Below are 24,495 nucleotides of genomic sequence, written 5' to 3' on the forward strand. Positions count from 1 at the left end.
TGTTTCACCGCAAGAGAAGTCTCTGAGCTTGATTGTGCATGCTGTAAAAGGGAAAATGTACCGCCATTGTGGCTGTATGTCAGAAGTTTCACTTCTTTTAATAGGTGGTTCAACACATGAAATATCCCTTCTTTGTGTTGCTCTTTATATAGTACAGATATAGTGGTGAATGATGGAATAATGTGTATCATTGGGTTAAATTTGTGATTTCAGATTGTTAGACCTGGTGTCCTTGGTGTGGTTTCCCCCTGACTTTTTGCCTTCAGACATCCTGTTTTGCTGACATCGTTTGTGGCGGCCTTAGCATTCTGCACAGTTTATCACTGCTAACCAGTGCTAAAGTGCTTGTGCTCTTTTCCTAAAACGTGGTAACATTGGCTTATCCCCAATATACATATTTGATTTACTTACAAGCCCCTAGTAAAGTGCACTACATGCACCAAGGGCCTGTAAATTAAATGCTACTACTGGGCATGTAACACTGATTATGCCACACACTTAAGTAGCCCTTTAAATATGACTCAGGCTTGCCACTGCAGAGGTTATGTGTGCAGCTTTGAGCTGCCACGTCCATCTGGAAAAATAAGCTTTTTGCCAGACCCAAACCTTACTTTTTAATACATGTATGTCACCTCTAAGGTAGGACGTAAGCAGCCCTAAAGGAAGTGTATTTAAAAAGTAGGACATGTATGTTTTTTAGCTTGACATGTCGTGGTAGTGAAAAACTCAAGTTTGTTTTTCATTACTGCGAGGTCTATCTCTTCCATAGATTAATATTGGGATTACTTTATTACATCTTATAAGTGTAATTCACAGTATGAAAGAGTTAGGTTTTTCAATGTTGGTGTCTCTGGAATGACAATTGAAAATCATACTTTATGACCAAGTCAAATTTAAATTTCAATTCTGAAAATGCCACTTTTCGAAAGTTTGCATTGCTTGCCTTAGTCATTTGGTGCCTGATGCCTGTCTCTGATCACATGTCTGGGGTTGGGGAACAGCTGGGCTTTGTGTATTCCTCCTAGCCAGCCACACACAACAGGTGCTTAGGTGTGACTTGATGGGCCATCTGAGTCCTGATGGGCCATTGTGGACAGGATGGGAGAGAGGAGCTGGACACAGCCTTACTCACACCTGAATATGCTGTGCCCTGTCCACATAGAAAAGACTGCATGCCGCCCCGTAGTGAGTCTGAATCCAAGGCAGGGAGGGCAGAGACTCTGTACACGTCAAAGACATCTCTTTGAAGCCCCCCCACTTCAAAGGCACAAATGGGTATAAGTACTGTACGCCACCAACTCAGTACACTTCTGGACCTGTGGGTACTCTGCCAGGAAGAAGGACTGCTGTGGTGCTGCAAGAACTGTCACTCTGCTGGGCTGCTACTCTGCTGTACTCCTGCTTTGCTGTGCTGACCTGCTGCTCTCTTGCCTGGGAGTGAAAAGGACTGGACCTTCATCTCTCCATCCCAGAACCCAGAGTGTCTCCAAGGGCCAGCTGACTGGTATCCTGATTGAAGTCTCAGGGACATAAAAGATTTCCAGCCAACCTACATTTACACCTTGACTCTGCCATCTGTGAGTCTACACTGCCAATTGGTGCCACCCGAGGCCTGGATCATTGGAAGTGGGCTCAAGGTATTTGCTGCAGCTGAAATGATCAATTGCCGCCATTGCACAGATCGGAACTGGTGCATCGCCCCTGTTGCGTGGATCGGAACTTGTGCATCATCCCCATTGGGTGAATCAGAGTAGACGCATCGCCCTCCAGCACGGATCGACCTCTGCACTTCACCTTCGGGACCCCCACATCTTAACCCGATCCATCACTGCTCTAGCAAGGAGAAAATTGACGCATCTTCCCTAATGTATGGGAAAGATCAACTCATTGCCTCCACTGTGGGGATCAGCACTGACGCATTGCTCCAGCCATCTCCCTGCATCTTCAGCGTCAACGCAACCAGGATTAAAGTACTTTTGTTCAGCCAGACTCACTGGGCCCATGCTTCATCTCAGTCGGCCTGAACATTTGACTTTGTGCCAGTTTGACAGGACAAGATAGACCTGGTTGGAACTTCTTGCTTTTAAGGGCTTTTCTACAGTTTATTCTTTAAAAATTCATATCGCTAGGTAAACTTATTGGATTTTTGTCTTTTATTAAATTAACTTCTATTTTTCTAACCCGGTGTGGTATCTTCACTGTGTTACTGTCTGAAGTGTTGCACAAATACTTTACACATTGCCTCTTCAGTTAAGCCTGACTGCTCCTTGCCAAGTTAACAGATGGTGAGCATAGATTAATTTAGGGTGTGTTTGCGACTTACCCTGACTAGGATTTTGGTTCCGGCTTGAACAGGGTGCATACCTCTGCCAAACAGGAGCCCAATTTCTAACACTGATTATATCCATTAAGGGCCTCATTCAGAGTGTCCAGTATCGTCTGTTATCAGCCTCATCAGAATTAAGAGGGATCTCGAAATTAAGGCATAAGTGGGAGTAGGAAGCTGGCTCTCTATATGGTGCTCTAAAAAGAAGTACACTGTCCAGAGAGTCCAGTGAACCTCCATTTGGTTTGCAGAGGCAAAAGTAGGTAGGACTAATGCTCTGTTTTGTGTTAGTGTGGGCGAGCAGGTAGGTTTATCAGAGGGTAGTGCACTCACAGAGGCAACTAATGAGACACACACTCAAAGAATAAATCAGAGACCAATTTATAAACATTATACTTCTTTTATATTTGACTTTAGAAACCAACAAGTTCATCCTAAGGTTTTAAGTAAAAATATTTTCTAATTACAAAAGTAGACAGTGCAATTTTTGAATTTGTCACTGGTAACCTATGGAAGGAAAACAACGTTCAGCAAACACACAGTTATCAATGACTTATGAGGCCAATCTCAGGGAGTTAAGGTAAGTACTGGGCACAGATCAGAACCACACCAGAAGGCCACTCCCGGACGCACTGGGACTGCCGTGTCAGGGTTGCAGTGATGTGTTGAGGCCCAGTGGTTTTCATCGAGCAAACTGGCTACAGGCTCTAACTAGGGAGCCAATCAGGGACAACAAACAGGTAGGTCACAAATGTGGGGTGCTCGGGGACGTAGGTGCACCTTTGGTCCTCTTCTCCAAAGCATAGGGGCGACGGATGCAGAGGTGTCCTTTGATATTGGGTTTCCATGTCCATGAGCACTCGTGATTAGGGGGCCCTGTGTTTTGAGGCTGCAGGTGTTGTCGTGGTGTCCAGGAGCGCTGAAAGAAGCAGTGAAACCACAGTTGATTAGAGCTCAGGGGAGCTGGAAGACACTGTTGGCACCAGTGACCCACTTCAGATCAGGTAGTAGGTGACAGGTGCAGTGGTTGCTGAAGGTGTTGGGTTTTCCCTCACCACAAGGCCGTGGGAGAGGGGACCTGCATGCAGAGCCTGAAGGCGACTTTAGGAAGTCCAATAGGGGTAAAACCATGATAGACTCGGACTCTAGGGAGCTGGAGAACCTTGTTGGCACCAGTGGTCCACTCCATCTTGGGTTGGTGACATTGGGTGCAGTGGTCACTTCAGGTGTCAGGTTTTTGTGGTTCCGGAGGCTGCAGAGTCTTTCCTGGGGTGTTGTTGCAAAGCAGGCCCACTGCTTAAGAGAATCTGGAGTCTTTATTGAAGGCAGACAGTCCTCCTGGGTTTCTGTAGGCTCCGCTGCAGGACGAGTTGACTTTTTGGACACAGTCCGTTGAGGGTAGCAGACAGGCCAGTGGGGTTTTGTACCAGGTCAGCTGCTTCCTCTTTTCCTCTTCTGCAAGTGTGACTCCCTTGTGTCCTTTTCTTCTTGGATCAACAGGATCTGAGTTCTAGAGTTCAGTGGTGCCATTTACATACTCAAGGGGTGTTACAGGGAGTGCCAGGTGGTAGTCAATGGGTTGGCCAACTTTAGGGTGACTACACCCTTTCTGTGACCACTTCTGTTGGGAAGTGGGCATAACCCTGACCTTAGTGGCCTAATTCCTTCCAAATCAAGATGGAGGAATTTAAAAAGAGATGTCCACTTCAGCTTGTCCACCTTAGGGGTAAGACTGGCATGAAGTGGGCACACCTCCTAATCTGCCTAATTTTCCCCCCTGTCTTGTTGCCAAAAGTGGGGTCATGACAGGGAGGTTAGTCATCTCTGCCATTTGGAGAGACCTGGGTTGCACTACAAAGGCAGCTACCCTTTGATGTTTCCTGCCCTGGAATGTCCATTCTGCCTGGAAGAGGTGTCAACATTCCTGCCTTGCAGGCTTTTGTCTCTGCATCCTGAGAGCACTGGCTCTCAGCTTCGGTGGGACAGAAACGTGGCTAAGGTGACTGAACTGGTCAGGACCAGTCAGTAAACACACTAGCAGGCAAGTAGGTTTTCAGGGGGCACCTCTAAGGTGCCATCTGTGTGCATTTTTTTTCATTAAACCCCTCATTGGAATCAGTGTGGGTTTATCAATCTGAGATGTTTGATACCAAACATCCGTGGGTTCAGAGAAGCCATTGTGTAGCTGAGAAACTCATAGTGCCTGGTGTCCAGCACATGCATTTAAAATGGCATCCTTGTTCACCTACTATGTCTGAGAATCAACAAAGACATAGCAGGGGCGTATCTGTTCATGCTGATATGCCATCACATGTGATATAATGCACATTGCCTTAGGGCTATAAGGCCTGCTAAAGGGGTGACGTACATATATTTTATACAGTGATTGGGGACATAGCACACAGGCTGTGTGCCAGGTCGTGTTTTCATTTTTATCTACATCAAGACATGCAGCCTACAATGGCAGCCTGTGGTATGCTGGCACAATTTGTGCTGCAGATCTAAGGGTCCCTCCTTAGTACCCCAGGCCTTAGGTACCAGAGGTACTATTTACCACAGACTTACCTAGGGTGCTAAAGGTTTTACAAATTGGGGAAATAACTGTGTAGTTTTAGGTGAAAGAGACCTGGCACTGGGGACCTGGTTAGTAGGAACACAGTGCACTTTCAGTCAAAATCACATCAGATACCAGGCAAAAAATGGGGGCTAACCATGCCAAAAAGTGTGCTTTCCTACAGAGGGGAACAGAGGAACATTTTCTCTATCAGGCCTGAATGAGCAGTGGGAGCAGAGGGCATGTGCTTCCTAATATGCAAATTTCACAACCCCGCCCTCCCCCATGCTCCTCCTTTGTCCCCCCTACTGCTCCTGTCATTTGACTGTGTGTACTTTCTCCCATCCACTCTACATTTGCAGTCTACCAACTCAGTAGAATTCTTTGTGTTTTCTTTTTTTTCTCCTTATTTTTCTTTTATTTGACGGGGCTGCTCAGGAGGGGCCTGACAGCGGCAATTTGCTTACAGGCTACTTCTTTCTTTAAAAAATGTGCTGTGGCACACTTTTTTCCATTTTTGTCATTTACCACTCCAAGATGGGTGTTTGCCATCTTGGAACTGTAAATTAAAACAAAAACAAAATGCTTGTTGTGTTATGTGCATGCGCATGCATGCATCATCATACTGGTGCCGACGTAGGTTTGTAACACATTTGTCTGCATGAGTCATCAAATATCCACAAGTGTATTTCTTTGTGCTTTGTTGCCAGTGCACATCTGCATCAGCAAAAAAGCTTGTTTTCCCTTTTTGTTTATGCTGAACAGCATCGGCCAAAAGCATTCACAAAACCATTGAGCCGGGTAATGCCATTGAAAGACACGATCTATTGGCATTGCCAATGCTTGTTTGGAAGTGGCAGCTTCATGCGAGGAACATTTTTTGAAAGGTAGTGGCCATGGTGCTTGCGTTCTTTACAGACTGGTGGTAAAAGCACAACATAGAAAACAGTTTCTTGCGAGACTGGGAGTATGCAGCGCACCTGACAGGTGAGTGAGCGAGAGCCCCAGTGCATGGATGTGTTCGTTTCTTCAGCATCAGTGCTTAATTTATGCTTGTTTCCAGTGCGGAGCACCGGCACTTATTTTTGAGGGTCGGTGCTTTTTTTCTACCTCAAGCATTTACTGTGAGCAAAAGGTACATATGGGTAAGACGGAGGAAGAGAAAAATGGAAAAGCGTCACAAATGGAGAAAGCAGAAAGCTGCAAGAGTGAGCTGAAGGGGCAGGGAGTGGCTGTAAATGGATTAAAGTGCCCAAGCTGTCTTTAGGATTACGCTGCCTCAGTATTCCGTGTTCACACATTTAATTGCCATAGCCACGTGCTTAAGAGGAGGGCTTTGGGTACCGGCATGTTTTTATTTACAAATTAAGCACTGTTCAGCATGTGTCAGTTAAATAGTAATACTGCGTTTTTATATAGCGCATCAGACTGCACATATGCTATTTTTAAGCACTGTAAATAACCGGTGTTAATATTACCTAATTTAATGGTACTTAATTTATTGACCTCTTAAAAAAAAATCAGCCATAATGGGATTTGTCCAGTGAACGTTAGTCGTCATTTGTACCCAAATGAATTTACTGAATGGGCCGCCATAATGCTAATGTTTCTTCTGTGTCTTACAGGTATCTTTGTGACGAGTCACCCCTATCCTGGAGCCCTGACCTTGGAACAGACCCAGTAAGAGCATATTTCTATCCCACAGCTGGGAATAGTGGGGCAATCGTTTGCTTTTGTTTTTTTTTTTTTACATTTATTTATAAATCCAGTGCGTTGGCACGTCTTGAGAGCAGCCGTTGAGAATATGTCACAAAACTTAAAAAAACACAGAGATAACTTTATTTCAGAGGCCAAAATCTCAAGTGAGAACAAGGTTCTTTAGTAATAAGGATCTTGAGTCACCAATTGTGTACTCGAGTCCTTTAAGACAAGGAATGATGCAAAAATTGTCTGGGTTCTAGGCAAACTACTTTTTCCTTCTGAAGTATTCACAGTCCGTTTTTTCAGCTTGTTGTAATTTGGCGCCACCTTGTGGTGGTTCTCCAATGCTTACCTTCTGGAGGCGCTAGTAAGGCACTGATGACTATATAATAAACCCAAAAGGAGGTCATTTACATAGAGAGTGAATATCCTTAAATTGTATGGCGTGGATCCGGCCCTTCCAGATCTGCGATGAATGCCCCGTCTTTAATGGACCAAAGTAATGATGGAAATCAAAACGTTGACTGGAAACCAAAATTAAATTAAAAAGTGATAGAATACGAACAGTATCAGCGTAAAGTAAAGATAGCTATGTAATGTCAAGGTATGTGTACTAATTTTTAAGAACTCACAATTTTGACCGAGAAGGGAGCAGAGGGAAAATGAGATAAATATATTTCCCCAGAATCACACAATTTGGTAAAGTGGATGATGCTTGAATTAAAACTTGACCTTTAAGTACAATATATGGCTATCTAGGCAGTAAATCAACACATGGGACTGGCCGACCTCATGAGCCCAAAAGCGAACTGCTGTAGAAGATGTACTAGTCCGCCTCGTACAATGTCAATTTGAGATCAAAGTGGATTGTGACCAAAAATGATAATTTATCCCTTTGCATATGACATCCAACCAGCATACAGCAGCACCCTAAATAATAACTCAGTGATATTTATTGCTAGCTAGTATGAACTCTAATATCACTATAACACATGCCAATAGACCCGAATCAAGCGAGAGACTCCCGATTTTTGGAGCCAAAAAATGATTATTTTTGGCTGTCTTAACTAAAGAAATCAGGAACGGATATGACAGGAGTGGTGAGGCCACTGCAGGCCGGAGGGTAAGTTGAGATGATGGGGTAGCATAAATTAGGCAGCCTTCATGGACTTACAAGTCTAAGGGGCACATCAGCAAAGGTAAGGGACAACACCGCTGTGTGTTCATATGGTGATGAGGTCAACCTTGGGCCAGAGCTATCAGAGGCTTATAAAGACCAAAGGTGACGTATGGCTAAGTTGCTCGCTAAAAACTCTGAATCTGCCTTACCCGCTTGATCAAACCATGTGCTCTGCATCTCTCTGTGCCTCTGTTCCCTATGTGAAGAAATGAGTGACGCTTATCAGTAAGCTCGGATCAATACATTACCACCCATGCATGGCACGAGCGCTGCCTTTACACCCGGATTGATCACATGCAAGTCTGTTCGCATGACCACTCCATGATCGTGTGCCCAATCACCTGAATGACCTCGCCTGCATGACAGATTGCATAACCTTTGCAGAGCATAGGTCATGAAGGACTGTGTGATAGTTTGACACAGGTCTACAATACAGTGCATGGCAAATTGCACAACAGGTTACTTTACATAAAAATAGCATGCAAAGTGTGACTAAGAATGCATAACGGGTATCTAAGGTTGCAGATATGCCACAGAGTCGCACGCTTTCCATCTACAAATCATTTCAGTCCCTCGAAAGAGATCGCAAGCGCCCTATAAATGCAATTACAATACAGTGCAGTAGAAATCGCAACATGGAAATCGGACCTTTTACTTGGCTAGGCCGGTGAGAAAAGCATGAGCCGAAGACAAATTAGTCTGCTATGAAATCTCTCCATGGCCTTTTCTTTGTCTTTTGTGAGACCCACGCCTATGTTTCTATGACATTGCAGTAGCAGTTGTGGAACGAGGACCATGGTGCAGTAATATGAAAGATGTATTTACCTGTCTGCTTCCCAGGCAGGGTTATTTATCTCCCAGCCAAGCGTATCTTGTATCCTGCAGTTTTTACCAGAGTTATAGCTGCATAGAGGGACTGGGGCTAGTGGAAGAAACTCAAATTTCCATGGCTGCCATTTCTCATCCCTTTCTTCTCACCACCTCCCCCTCCCCCATCTCCCCTCTTCTCCCTTCCTATTGCACTGCAGAATCAGCAACCTCGTGAACATACTGGTAGCTCTGTGCATCCTTGTGGGCTACTCCATCACCACTGCCAGCTTCGTCATCTACACCGTTAAAGAGCATCTCAACGGATCTAAGCAGCTGCAGCACATCTCGGGCATCAGCGAGACCTGCTACTGGGTGACCAACTTCCTCTACGACATGGTAAATGCCATGCACTGTAGCGCCTCTGGTGGCCAGGTGATGGTGTGACCTCCAGGGCGCCTGGTTACCGTGTGCTGTGGTTTTCATTTATATTGCCCTTGTTGCAAATGCCTCCTGTGTGACACAATGTCATCTCTCTATATCATAGTGGTCTCTATTTCATCGTCCGGCGGCACTACATTTATAGGGCATTGTTTCTATAACTGTGCTTGACCGCAGCATTTAGTTTGGGGATCTGTACTCTTTTTCCGCAGTGTTGCATACTGAAGAGGTACAGAATGAATGAGGCCTGGATCAGCTCTACCTCTGTGATATCGTGTCTGGGAGACAAAGCCAGACTTGCATTTCGTGTCCATTTATCATTGGGTGGCATATCTGGGATAAAGATATTGATTGTGACTTTTTGCCCACTGTTTGTTGGTAGAATGCCTGTGATGAACAGGCCGATGTGCCATTGATGCTCTCTATCAGAAGATAGCAGCTTAGGGTGACCAGGCTTCTTGGGTCATTGATGCCCATTGGATGGTAGCATACCTGGGATGGACAGGTTGATTGACTATTGATGCCTTCTAGCTGTTAGCAGTATTCAGAGAAGGAATGGCTCATTCAACACAGGGGTTCCCGTGTGTGTATACATGATAAGATGCATTGGTGGGACAGACTGGTTGGGGTAAACCAGTAGGCAGGGTAACATTAGAAATAAAAAAGAGGCATGGAATCAAATGATACAAGGAAAAAGATAGAAAGATGAGTATCATTTTATAATAGCATTTTTGAAAAGTGGGCGGAAATTCCATAAACCAATCTGGGTCAAAGAGTGCAGAGGCACAGGGTAAAAGTGCTAGAAGTACTAAAAAAAAACAAAAAATAGAAAACAGCAGGCAGCAATGCATATAACAAAAAAACGATAAGAAGGAGAGGGAGCAAGAGGATAGAGAAGGGTTACAGGTAGAGGGAGCACCTCCTCCTCCACACGTCTGTTTTAATAGAACAAAAAAACCTGCATCAAAAACATTCAACACACTCCCACTGCAAACAGTAGAACTAACAGTCTACTAAAGCTATAGCTCTTGCACTTTTTAGACCTGGCTTGACAGCAAAGTTGTCTCAATGGCCTATTACCTATTCTGTAAAATGTACATAGTGTGTGCTCTGGCTTTTCTAGATGTTTTTTTCTATTTCATGCTATTGGCTGTTTGGCATATCATTCCACCTCCTGTGGGATGCTTGCATTGCAACGTGCAAGGGAATAATGTACATCTCAAAATCACTCTCAATCAGCAGACATTAAATTATTTATCTCACAGATGCGTTGTAAAAATAAAGTAATCAGATTGTGTTTATTCATTACAGCAGGCATTTTAAATGTTTTAGACAAGACTCCAAATGCACCTCAGACCTGTTGGCTGTTGTGTGTTATTTATCACAAAGGCACCATAGTGACCGTACCTGTTTGATGCCTCGCCTAACTTCTCCGTGTCTCTACAGTAGCATGCTAAGTGGCACAATTTGGTTTGGTGCTGTGTTCAGTGTACATATTAGGTGGGAGTATCAGAAGGGGACATGCTTGTTGGACCAGGCCATTGTTGTACATGATGTATGGTGGTATATCAGTAGTAGACATTCTGGTTGAAGCATGTATTCAATGAAAATGTTGTATGGTAGCATATAGGGAGAGGATGTGGCGTAACAGCCTGAGCTGCCGACTTCGGAGCTGGGGGAGCCAGGCTTGACTCTTGATGTTGGCTCAACATCCTGTGATTCTGAGCAAATCACTTAATTTCCCTGTGCCTACAATTCAGCACTTTGAGACCCTCACTGGTGATTTGCCATGCTTTACAAATACTGGATTTATTTATTATTCAGACTGGTTGGACTCTACTCCTAGGGTTTGTTAGTGGAATGTCTACAAGGACTATATGAAAGCCCTATGTTCCCTGTATCTATGGGTACTTTGTATGTAAGGTGTCGGTTAGGTGGAACTAGTCCCCTAATGTATGTGGTCTGGATGGGGGAGATTCTGGTTGCAGATGCAAGTAAAAGAAGAATGGGTGAAGGGCACGATTAATTTGAGTATTAGGTGTTGACTTGAGTAGAGTCTGTGAATGATGCTGAACCTTGCTGCTGAAGGCTGTTTCACATTGCCCTAATTCTTGTCTTCTCCGTCAGTTCCTTTACATGCTGCCGGTGGCTCTTTCAATATCAACCATTGCTGGCTTCAAGCTGTCTGCCTTCTACGAAAACCAGAACCTGGGGGCTGTGTCTCTTCTCTTTGTGATGTTTGGGTGAGTAACGCAAAGAAGTATTGGTACTAGCACACCTCAACCGGAGCTGGTCTGCCTGAGGCCCACTGTGATGCACTAAAAGGGCACAGAAAAATGAGTGGTAAACCTGCCTGATCCTCCTGTTCAGGGCCGGCTTGAGTGCTGGCGACACCCTGTGCAACTTTTGTTGCCCCCCCATTACCACCGGTGCCACCGACTGCCTCACTACCACCCCTTTAACAGTGCCCCTCAGAATTCAGATCTCTCTCTAGGCAGAACACTATTCACCAGAACTATCTTGACATTTTTATTGTTGCCTGAAATTTGCTGGAGGTAAGGAACGCTTCAGCAGGAGCTTTTAAATAGTGATATACTTGCAAACACAGCCCCCCCAACCAAAGTCAGCAGCAGGTGCGGTGGCACCGGTCAAACTGCCCTTGAGCCAGCCCTGTCAGATTGGTATTTAACAAGGGCACAAGTCCTCATCTCTCAGGGATGTTTCCGCTCACTTGGATGCAAAATACAGAAAGAATGCCCTTTCAAGGCTGATGCTACTGATGGAACAGGCTTGAAAGGGCATTCTTTCTGTGTTTTGCATCCACTTGAGTGGGAAAATCCCTGAGAGATGAGGACTTGTGCACTAGTTAAAAACCAATCTGACTATGTTTCCAAGCATAGGTGCAGTTCCCCAGCAGAGAACCCTGTTGTAGCCGCCCCGCCTTATTTACATATGTTAATGGAAGAACCACATCACCCCCCGAACACTCTTTCCAATGCACGTCAATATATCAGGCTGCTGCGTGGGGTGGAGCTATAAATTTAGTTGTATTACACGATACGAAAACCCTTTAATAAACATATGCTTTTTAACCTGTGCGGTTTATTGCACCAAACATTGCATTAGCCAGTTATATTTTCGTGCGTTTGACTGTGTTATAATAACAAATCCCAACTTGTTCGGTCAAGTTAATCTATGATATGAGCATGAGGGTTTATTTTTCAATTTTAGATCATAATTTGTGTCAGATATACCTTTTTCCGGCTTATATTGTTCGTATCCGCTAGATGTCAGTATTCAACCTTTTATTGTCTGAATCGTTGCAGTGACCACAGCATGAATAATGCAGTAATAGTGTCAATACGTGTATCTCACTGATTTCAGTCGAAATACTAGTCATTTGCAATCACTATTGTAAACTGTTTCGTTTTATCACACAGTATTTTACGCAATGTAAGCTGAAAGATTCAAACTCGTTTTTGATCATTTTATTTCTAAATGCAAGATTTCCAACTTTCTTTCCCGAATCAATTCAGTTCATTCCATGCATCTATGTCCCCTCGTCCCCTGCTCAAATTTACTAATACTGGAGGTAACGGTGGGCACACACCGAACCGATTTTATTAACCGGAGGTAATCAGAGGGTCCCCTGAGAAATGAGGTACCACCAGGAAAATCAGTAGTTCCAGTCCAATACCACCAGTCTCTCCCCATTGGGGCTCAGACATTCACCTGGAGATTTGGCTGCTTTTGGCAACCAAAATCTCAGGGTGAAAATAAACATATCTGGAGTGTTGCCACAAATCACATTACTGTTGTTACCTGCCAAATCGGAATTAAGAGGTCATTCATAAATAGGGCCTGTGTGTGGCATGGCTGGCCATCTCATGATGATAAAACAATCTCGTGGTTTGGCTTTTTTAGAATTTGAATTCCTTTATAAGCTTCCAACGTATGCAAATAATGATACCCTCTTTCTTCTGTCTTTCATTCTTATAAGCGTCTTTGTATATATTTGTTTTTCCAAAAACGCTATGACAGACTTTTTCGTGTCCCGATGATGACCTATTAAATTACACACGGGTCGAAAGTAATGCCGTCGACACTAATGAGGCTACATTGGTATTTTAAAGATTGATGCTTACTATCATCCTATGTATCACCTGTACTTTATTGAATGTGATGCATATGATGTCCTGTCGTCGTAAAAATGTTTCCTTTTTTGATTACGTTTTCTGGCTTGTTGTCTTACTGAGAGCTTTATGTTTTCACATTTGCACACTGAACATATATATCTGTTAACCGATTTGTCTATATCTTTTTCAATATATAATGAAAATAATCCACAAACAAGTAATTCTCGGACCTCATGTGTGCATACATGCTTATCTAAACATTTAGGGCCTGATTTAAGAAAAGTGGTGCTGTATCGAATGCAGCAACACTTTTCATGCGCCCCTTAGTGCCCCCCCCCCCCCCCACCGCCACGGATTTAATATACGGCGCACCATGACCCAAGGTTGGGGCAATAGTGTTGAAATATTTTGCGCTATCGATGTACTGTGTAGGATTAGTGCTAAACTTTGGTGCCTATCCTGCACAGTACATAGGTGCCCATTGAAAACAAGGGTGTGCCCCCTTTTAACGCCTGCTCTGTGCAGGCATTAAAAGTAGCAGCAAAAAATGGTGCAGTTGCCCTAACAGGGGAATGCGCTCCGTGCATACATTATGCCTGGCACTGGCATAATGTGGTGCAAGGGGTTACATAGTGGCACAATGCATGAACTGCGCCACTCTGTAAATATGGCGCTGTAATTTTGGCCTTGTTGGGCCACATTAGCGTTAAAAAAAAAATTACACTAATGTGACGCAAGGAGGCGCTACGCCCTCTTAAATCTGGGCCTTATTGTTGAAATGATATATTAATTGTATAACCTAATTATCTCCATTTGTAATGATACTTTGATGGGCATGGTTATAATGGTTAGCCATCCCATCTGGGTCTATGGGTTGCTCTGGTGGATTTTAGTTTTGCTTATGTTTGTAGCATTGGTCCAATTTGTAGAAGATTAAAGATTGAAAATAAATAACGCACATGTGGGAAGTTGATTCAACTTTGTTGTGTTATGTTATGTGGATTTGTAAAGCACATTTAGCACCTGAGGGATATCCAGACTAGGACCTTTGCCTAAGTTTTGATATCTATCAAAAATATACAAATAAATGCAACAGATGAGGCCACCTTTGAAGATCACTATATGTATTCACATCTATGTCTTCAAATATGGGACGAGACTGGGGCAATCTCTTAAAGATGACCACCTCACTCCAGGTGAACATGGTCACTGTTCCCAAAGTTGAACTTTACACCTACAAATCATTGTTTATTTTTTTTAAACAAAGCAAAACACCAATCAGAATGCATTAGGTGATCAAACAAAACTTCAGCTCGCTTATGGGGACATTTGCTGGAGTTAGACACATTTCAGAAAGAATCAGAACTTCAAGTCGGTTTCAGCTAGTCTAAAATACAGAAGAAAAGATGGAAATGTGCTTAGACTCCTCACCTCATTTGAATTGGCCCTATATATGGGAAATCAATGCTCGAATATTAGTAGGACAATCTCAGTAAATTTCCTTTCAGCCCGGTACAAGACACCATAACAACCAAGCCATCTGAAATGCAACTGACATCGTATATTCTGATTGGTAAAGAATGACCTTATTTGGAATGTTTATCTGAGTTTGTGTTTCATTTTTAGGCATTGCTTGTGAAAGTACCGACAAAGCAGAAACAAACAATATACTTAAAATCCTTCTTAGAGGAAAGAGAGAGTATCTAAGAAAATACTAATGGTGTCAATGTATAAAAGGGGCTTTGCACATCCTACTATAAAGCTTTATTGTAAAGCAGCACCGTTAAGGATTGCTTTTGAGTAGACCCTTAGAAAGAGAATATTTAGGGCCACATAGTGAAAGCTATAGCAGTTGGGGCAGACTAGGATGTGATCCTGTACTTGAAAAACAAAGGGTTTGTTAAGATCTTTACAAATTTGGCACCAACAGGTGCATCTGACAAATAAAAGTGCAGGTGTTGAGGATCTGTCATAGTATGAAAATCTCCACACAACTGATTTCCATCCTGTTTACTGGGGCCATGAAGTACTGGAGCTAAATCAGCAGACAGTTGGCTTAAAGGAATGAGCTAGACATTTCGTAACTCTTACAGGAAGATGTACCACAGAGTACCCACTACGGTTGCTACATTGGAAAATAATGGCTAATTGGTACCTTGCAGCAACCAAAACTGATATCAATATATCCTGAAAACTTTTACTTTAAGAAGATTTGTAGTGCCATAATGGTGGCTCTGGAATTCCTAATAACAGACAATGTGCATATGAAGTTAGGAGTCTGAGATCCTTTTTACGTGGAAAGACTAGTAATGGCACGTGTTCCCTTCTTCCTGCGTTGATGCGTTTTACAGGCCATTAGTCTCTTTACTTAGTATGCCTTCCACAACTCATTCTTTCTTGTATATGATTTTTACATTTTCTTTACTATTGTGCTGCTGATTTTCTCTTTTGTCTCATTTTTAATTTCTTTCCGTTCAGAACTTTTTAAAGAGTATATCGCAAGGAGCTTTGTTACCTTCTTGAAATGATGAAAGTGAGAGAATATTAATATTTCCCTTTGTTAGCTTATGTTCACATCATTGTTCTTCATTTGTTTCTTCTAATGTATGACTTTGTTTAGAAAACAAGCACCAATTTGCGGTCTCTCTCTGACTGGTGCCATAGTCACAATTTACAATGATCTGAAACCTACTTTATAACAATTTATCGTAGGTTAGATTTTGCTGAGGTCAAGATTCTCTTCTTCTGATTATATTACCATTTCATTTTGTGAGTGTAAACCACTACTTACAGCTAATATTTGTCTCCAAAAAAGTACTTCGTTTTTTTCTTTCTTTTGCTTATTCTCTCATTTGAAAAGAGTTTTGTCTTTTGTCTTAGCAATACCGAACCGTTGTTGCTTTTTCTGGCGTCTCTAACTGCCAGGAATATTTTACATCTTTTTTTTTTGCTCATAACCTTCACCACAATTGGCCACACCGAAAAGTGACGATACTTTAAATACAATTCAATAATCTAGTCTAACAAGTTTGGCCAATTTACTTATTGGAATCATAAAGGAAAAATTGCCACTGATGGCTTTCTGGCATTTCAGTAAAATATTGAAGTGTCAACAAAATATAGAAAATTGCATGATCTGAATCTCATATCAATATGTGACGTTAAAAGGCATATTTGGCATACATCCTTGTTAACCTAGAGGGTACATTGTGCTCACCGGTGTTACAAATGGCCTGCTGCCGTCACATAAGGAAGTCTGTGCCAATCCAGATTGGATTTCAGCTACCTTAAGTCTGAACCAACACTTCCCTTTAAAGTGCGCAAATTCAAAAACTCTGCAGACCAAAGCAACACATCTCTGGTGCCGCAATCTTTGCCTGGCGCTCACTTCCCTACAGACTCAGAAAACGGACACTGCTCACCAGATTTAATATCTCACTCATGTCCCATCTCTTCAGACAGTTGCTAAACTAAAAGTGAACATAGAGGCCCTACTGTCTCCAAAGAGTCTCAACATTGTACTTAACCCGGTGTACAACCCAGCTAATCCACTTCTCCTTCTTGATGGATCTCTTATTTTGGTTTACATTGTTCTTTGTAAAGTACCCTGGTATCTGTTAGACCAAGGGCTGCTATTTAAATGTAAAAAATAAATAAAGAGGTACATCCTTGAGGCCAGCTGCCAGTGCCTGTATATTTTGAAGACTACTCTACTATGATTCTGCAGCAGCACGAGCTTTTAGAAGTGTGCCATGTTTGCGCTTAGAAAGCATTAACTTTCATTCTTCCACTCAGGCCCACTGACCTTCCCCTTCTTTACTTGCACTCTAACTTCTCTAATACCCATTTCATCGCCTGCAACTCAAAACAGTACATGTCGAATGCTCCCCAGACCTTACCTTTATCCCCTTTTCCATAGCCTTCCTCCTCTGCAGGATTCTTAATAGCTTTGAAGTGGCCGAAATAACTGTATGCTGTATGCATATTATGGTTTAGGATCAGGATCAGCTTGTGGACCAATTTTGTTGCTTAATATTTATGGGCTTTTGACACAGGTCACCTTGCTGCTCTGCCCTGCGTCAAAGGGAAAGTGCAGGAATGTGCCACATTTAAGCAATGAAGGGCCAGATGTAGCAAATTTGGAAATTGCGACTTGCAATTTGCGAGTGGGAGCGACTCGCAAATTGCAAGTCGCAATTTCCAATGCAGAACGGTGTCTCAGACACCGTCTGCAACTCGCTATGGGGTCGCAATCACCCACCTCATTAATATTAATGAGGTGGGTCGCAAATTGCGGCCCCATAGCAAGTCTAGGCACTCACAAACATGGAGGCCTGCTGTCGTCAGCAGACCTCCATGTTCGTGACTGCTTTCTCAATAAAGCAGTTTTTTTTTTTTTTTAAGTGTAGCCCGTTTTCCTTAAAGGAAAACGAGCTGCACTTAAAAAAAAAAAAAAAACCTTTAGTTTCGGTATTTTTTCAGGGCAGGTAGTGGTCCCTTGGACCACTACCTGCCCTGAAAAAATAATTTTGGGTCCATTCACAAAGTGGAAGGGGTCCCATGGGGACCCCTTCCAATTTGCGAGTGGGTTACCATCCACTTGAAGTGGATGGTAACTGCGATACCCTTTGCGACCGCACATGCAGTCGCAAATGGTATTGCATTCCACTCCGAATCGCAAATAGGAAGGGAACACCCCTTCCTATTTGCGATTCTGAAATGCATATTGCGAGTCGGTCCCGACTCGCAATGTGCATTTCTGCATAGCAAAGAGGCATTTGCGCCTCGCAAACGGCGATTTTCGCCGTTTGCGACGCGCAAATCCTTTGCTACATCTGGCCCATGGTGCATTCCTATCCATTCTCAGTGTGCTGGCGCCGTTTTGGCAGCCTAGCAGCATCACAGGCACTCCTGCATCATGGTGCAAGGGTGTTTGCATTGTAGGCAGGATTGTTTTTGTGCAGGAAGGGACACCTTCCTGCACAAAAACAATTCTAGGAGGCTTTCTCCTCTTTCTGTATACGCTGCAGAATGCAGCACACGTAGAAAGGTGAAAAAACGAGGAGAAATAAAGGTATTTCTCCATGTTGCACGTACCTTCGGGAGGCGTAAGGTGTAGGCGTATTCCCAGGTTTAGAAGTTCTTGTAAATCTGGGGATGCGTCAAAATCCATGGGTGTTACATGGGAACACACACCGCAACACCCATGGGATGCCACCCCTTGTGCAGAGTAAGACAATGTAGCAATTTGCGCTGCCTTGCCTTACTCCATATCTATGATGCGATTCAAAGCCATGCAAAATGGCTTTGGTGGCCTCATCGATATGAGTTCAAGGTTTCCGCCGCCATTGTCTCACAAAACATGCAGTGCAAGGAGCTCATGAAAATGTCCATACATTTGTTAGCCCAAAATGTACTTTAATGGAGATTGGCAGTGAATGAGGGAACAAATGGCAGACGTAGGCAGAGCAGCCTTGAGCAAAAATAAAGACATGGCTGTTAGGATGCAGGATGCTAGAGCACAATCTAATATAGCTGTATGTAGAAGAAAGTAAAGAGCAAAAAATGACAAGTGACATGAATAACTAACTGTAAAGGATAATGATTTAAAACTCGTTGGAATAATTTAACTTCGACTATTACGAGAAGCATTAGCTATTAACTACAAGAACAGCTTCTAATGCAAAGTTGAAGCAGAGTTCATTGCCACAGAGGACATCCTTATAAATCTTTGTTGCAAGATGTACAGATGAGGAATGGTAAATGCTCAGCATTTGCAACAATTGCCTTGGTATGCTATGTTAGAAAACATAAACCAAAGACACTATCCTTCAGTCAGAACACACGTGATGCAGCCACCTTGAAGTTATAAGCGGCATCTGTGTTTTTTTCTGCTCGATAGGTTTGCAACATTCACATGGATGTACCTGCTTGCAGGAACCTTCAAGAACCTGGGCATGGCTTTCATAGTTTTCGTCTGCATCAATTTGTTTATTGGCATAAACACCATCATATCAGCTACTGTTGTTGAGGTCCTTGCCCAAGACAAAACAGGGAACGAAACACTTATCCAGGTAAGACAATCAATCGAATGCTACCTACTGTAGTCTGTGGATCATAATATGCTGAAAGGCCTGTAACAGGGCAAGTCATGATGTTTTCTTTACTGTTGTATGTGACCCACAGGGCTGTTTAAATTTTTTAAGTTTCCTATTTACTGATTAAGTTTAGACTCTACAATTCTCCCTTTGACATGTAGATTTGAGCTCTGCCTGGACTCTGTTTGTTTTTCACATGGTCCAGATGTCAAAGTATGTTGCAGGATTGCTATAAGCTCTTAGTTTTCTCTCATTAATGTCAAATTGGTGTAAATGTTGGTGGGAGACTCAGAAGTAGACAGACCAGTGGGTGTTTTACTTCGTAGCCTGTTGGGAGAGCTTCTCCAGACTCTTGGAAATGGATAATCCATCGTTGGAATTAGGTGCTGCTAAATAAACTGTATAATTTAGGAAGATAATTCGACAAAGTACTGATATTTCCACACCAGGATAGAATCTAGTCTCAGCACTGTCAACCTTGTCATCTTCTCAAAGGCTGTATATTAGAATTAAATGGATGGTCTACTCCAAACAAAGAGGAGAAGTGCCCCTACTAAAGTTGACAAAAATTGGGTCAGTGTTAGTATATTTTATAGCTAATAATTTTTCTAAATAATATGTGTGCAGGTATGATCTATTTGCTAAAGCCATCTTAAAGTATACCCGCATAAATAATCAAAAGATAGGAGTATATTTGTACAAAAAGAGGAAAATTGAGGGAGGGAGATCAAGTACATCATGACATGATAGAAAAATAGTAAAGAAAGTGGAGTAACATGATCGAGGATGGAGCCTTCGAGCTATCCACTTAAGAACAAAAGTCTTTTCAAAGCTGTATTTAGGTGTTCTCTTAGGTGCCTGCAAATTGGTGGAGAGAGGGATATTGCTTAATTTGAGCCAGTGGTTTCTGGTGCTCAGCACCAGTATTTATCAACACTGGCACTTGTGACAACCAGCCACATGGTGGCACTTCTTGAAGATAACAACAGTTGTTTAATTATTCTATTTACATTAAAAATCATTAATACCTGTCACCCAAAGAATGAAAGAATAGCTTAGGTGTCAGGTATTATACTTTTTTAATGTATAAAAAGTCTGAATTGTCATTGGTAGTGCTGACCTTTGGCAATGAGTGGTGCAAGCCACAGTGTACTCCTGACTAGAATGGCCCTGGCACTTATTGTTGATCAAATTAAGTACTGCAGAGGGGTATGTTGTTTTTAGTTACCTGATCTTTTTTGTGTAGTAAGGGGGAAACTAGTGCCCTTTTCTGTCCATGTGGATGTGTGGAGGGGCAGACCATGAAAGCTGGTTTTCACATTAGCAATGTGATTAGTAAGGACCTTCACCTAATAAATATTATTGTGTTTTTGTGAAGGATAAGTTCTGTTCTAGGACCAGTACCATTAATCACTGAAAGATGTTATGTTTTTTTGTCTCACCCCCCTCCCCGACAGAACCTTGGAAATGTCTCCCTCGTTCTGCAAGGCATTTTCAAGATCTTTCCCCAGTTCTGCTTTGGCTTCGGTTTGATCAAGCTATCACAGCAACAGCAAATTGTTGATTACTACCAGGCCTTTGGCTACAGCTATCCCATCAATGTCTTTGCCATGGACATACTCGGCTGGATGTTTGTTGCCCTGATGTTCCAAGGAGTGTTTTTCTTTGTCCTTCGGTTGCTGATCAACAATACCTTGTATCAGAACATCAAGTAGGTATCGTGTGTGTCTATGTTTTGGTGGGTATGGGTGGGTCAATATTGTGACAAGTTCACTGTTGCCTTTGAGCACTGTTGGTGAAAGTTACCTACTACCTCTGGGCACCCCCACTATTTTATTGATTTCAGTGGATGCCTTCAACTAATTCAGTGCTGCTGAGCCCCTGCTGCAGTCAGATTCATGGGAGAATTGTATGGCGTATCTTAAACGGGTTCATCACTCAACATTCTCATGAAGAATGTGGTGGCCCTGTTACGTCGTATTTCTGTAGTTTACGCCACGCCTTTGATTGCTTGTGAAGTCTCCAATGCTATTGCAGTAAGCCAATGACCCTAAACTGAGTATACCTTTATAAGGATAGTAGGCATAGAAGTACATCAATAAGGGATTAATTGAGGGATTTAACAGAAGAAGCTCTTTCTAAAACATAACCTGGAACAACTAGGAACTTGGGTGAATGGCATTATTGAATAAGTGGGTCTGAACAGATTATGCACGTTGCCTTACTATGCATAGAATAGAGAAATATTAAGGAGCTTATCATCTGCTTAACAGAATCAATCTAAACAATTTTTTCTGAAAAATGTAAAAAAGGAGAACAATAATGCTGAGTTTGAGTACATGGTCTGTCCTATCAATGGTTTGTTCAAACCCGACAATGTCTGTTTATAAAAGATTTTGTTGAAGGTAGGATGGCCATTTTCAAATCAAAGGAAAAAAAGAGGAAAAGATACAAAACAGACAAACCTGTTTTAATCACATAAGTATGGATCAACATCAGGTTTAATATTACTCTTCTCTGCAGGTTTTTTGTGAAAGATAGGTTTGGTATTGGATCGCAGCCTGTGAGGAACACAGTTGAAGAAGATGTAGACGTGAAAGCAGAGAGGGATCGAGTAGAGTCTGGGAGAGGGGATACAGATCTGCTTCAACTCCACGGCCTCACCAAGATCTACCACCAGGTCAAAAAGAATGTGGTGGCAGTGAACAATATGAGCGTTGGCATCCGGGCAGGAGAGGTGAGGACAAGTTATGCTCCCTTTGCATCTCATGGGGGTTTGACTCCTTGAACAAACTGTGGGATAAAGGAACAATCTTTTTTTTTCTTTAGACAAAATTCCTTTCTTTCTATTAAAAAAGAATACGAAAAAACTAGAAGTTATGAGTGTTAAAAAGAAAGTGCACGTTTGTTCATAGCGAAGGTTGACAGTCATTTGCATGAGCAAAACCAGAGCAGGGCCAGTCATGACTTGGATGAAATTGATATCCACGTTTCTAGGAATAAAATTAAGGTGCTGGCTTTACAGTTGCATCAGCTTGTCATTAGTCTTGACAATACATTACAATTTGTGACATGACGTACAGCACAAATACATCGTCATACAGCAATGTTGAATTCCATAAACAAAATAAAATGCTGAGGGTCCAACTTGGAAAGAGCCTCGACAGTTGTGGCGGAGGCTCTGCATTGAGAAACTGCAGTGTGGAGATTCTGCCAAGCGTGCGCAGATTCGGCCACAATTCCAGAGGCTCTTTGTGAATCACACTCGGAGTGTATCTCACGTCGATCCATGTGGGCATAAGTCAGAGAGCAAAGATCTGTAGTGCAGATTATAACAAGCCTCAGCAACACTATTGAATAGTAATTCCCAGCCCAACCAAGAAGGATAAATTTCTCTGATGGGGTCTCATTGCATAAATCTTGCCTAGTTGCTAGAAGCTAGGACTTCTTTTGGGCCCTGATTGCATAAGAAATAGCACTCACCAAATGGCAGATTCTAGATAGGGAGAGATTACAAAAGCATCCCTTCTCCATCCTGCTGGGCAAGAAAGTCAGGCTGGCGTTCTGCTTCCCTGCGTGCCAGACTATTTCCCTTTGGGGCTCTGACTAGAGTGCTTCTGAAAATGTATCTGCTGGCAGACGGAGGGGTCGGAGGGTATTATCTTGAACATGGGCCTCTGAGACCCCCTCCAAGAGAGCTGATAGAGTGTTTTGGAAGCTCCCAAATTAGTGTGCTGATCTACAGATCTAATCCTGGTCTGTAATATACCTCTGACCACCTTGAGGTAATAATGCAATTAGCCATTAGCTGATGATGGTGAAATAGATTATGACCTCACACATAGTTACACATAGTTGTGCTAATATAAATGAGCCCCCACTTGGCACCTTTGGCAAGTGGATGATCCTCTCACAAGGCTATGACATGATTTGACAGCTCATCTGGACATATGTTTTGCCGAACAAACATCTTTTAGGGTTAAAAGAGAATAGAAATACCACCCCAGTTCACAGTCATCATATTCATCTCCTACAATCTAATTGCTAACAGTCTTCTCATAAAGGAACCTCATGCATTAACGTATTTAATGATTTCCAGCCCTCCCTTCCTTCTCAGGCCCTCACACTCCTGCAGCATAACCTATCATGTGACTTTTTCCAATGTTTATGTAGTTTTTTTCATTGAATGCAGACATGTACTTACATGGATGAAAAACAAATATTACAGTAATATCTATAAGCATGGGCTTGCCACATCAACGTTTCAAAAAGTGCATAGTGCAAATTAGCCAATGCTCTCTGCGCCTCCAACTCCACTGACCTCTAGTCTTTTCATTTGGATTTCTCGTGTTATTCTAGAAAGGAAAACTGGAATGCAGTATACCCTCTGGAGATGTTTATGATTTGTCATGCTTTTCCTTTAGTGTTTTGGCCTTCTGGGAGTGAATGGAGCTGGCAAGACAACCACCTTTAAGATGCTCACCGGAGACATTGCACCTTCCAGTGGGCAAATACAAATCCAGGATCGATTTGGGTATGAATAATTAATTAGTGAACATTCAGAAATGGTTTAGATTGTGTAAGTAGGGTGTTTCAACATATATGACCATTGTGCAGTGTGCTACTTCACCCGTCTATGGCTCTTATAAGGGATAACGCCCGGTCCTGTGCCAGTAGGAGTTGGCACAGAGATTGGAATGATGAACGATGTGATAATGGTAATTACCAGGTGTGGCACATATCCCACCCTATTCTGACAAACCTGTAATGAGAACTTAGCCTTTGTGAACCTTATGACCTAGTTGTTTGCCAAGCAAGAAGATGACAATGACAACAATATGTAACTCAACAAGGGCACCATTAGACATAGACAAAGCCCAGTTGCGAAATCAAAAGGTATTTGATTGAGAAAGGTCTTTTCTTTGCTAATTTAAAAGTCCAAAAATTAGTTGTGACTTATGAAAGAACGCTTGCGATTTGTTCCTAATTGCACATAAGAGAGGCATGAAAATGTAGCCACCCGCCTCCCCTCCCCACACACACACACATTTACTTATTGCTGAATCAAATACCAATTGTTTGTGACCAGGACTGGGGTGTCAACTGATTTGCAATGGGAAAAGTGCACCCTTGGTACACCAGCCTCCTAGTGAACCACATCAGCAGCCTTCAGGGAAGAGTGGACCACCACTGCCTGTCCCACCCAATGTTTTCCCAAAGGAGAAACTTTTTTAGCATCAGCACTTTTTTAA

The 24,495-nt window shown here is 42.6% G+C and overlaps 1 protein-coding gene across 1 annotated transcript in view; it reads left to right on the plus strand.

The window, feature by feature from the left end:
- The window catches only part of ABCA12 (ATP binding cassette subfamily A member 12), a 507,999-nt gene that overhangs the window by 429,224 nt on the left and 54,280 nt on the right, over nucleotides 1–24,495 (plus strand). Inside the window, exons 44-50 of the mRNA XM_069225635.1 lie at nucleotides 6,506–6,560; nucleotides 8,790–8,967; nucleotides 11,137–11,252; nucleotides 19,048–19,219; nucleotides 20,701–20,954; nucleotides 21,767–21,980; nucleotides 23,668–23,777. Coding sequence (XP_069081736.1) covers nucleotides 6,506–6,560; nucleotides 8,790–8,967; nucleotides 11,137–11,252; nucleotides 19,048–19,219; nucleotides 20,701–20,954; nucleotides 21,767–21,980; nucleotides 23,668–23,777 — 1,099 coding nt within the window. The remainder of the gene's footprint in view (nucleotides 1–6,505; nucleotides 6,561–8,789; nucleotides 8,968–11,136; nucleotides 11,253–19,047; nucleotides 19,220–20,700; nucleotides 20,955–21,766; nucleotides 21,981–23,667; nucleotides 23,778–24,495) is intronic.

Source organism: Pleurodeles waltl, chromosome 3_1, assembly GCF_031143425.1.
Source record: "Pleurodeles waltl isolate 20211129_DDA chromosome 3_1, aPleWal1.hap1.20221129, whole genome shotgun sequence".
In the NCBI taxonomy this organism is placed as follows: Eukaryota; Metazoa; Chordata; class Amphibia; order Caudata; family Salamandridae; genus Pleurodeles; species Pleurodeles waltl.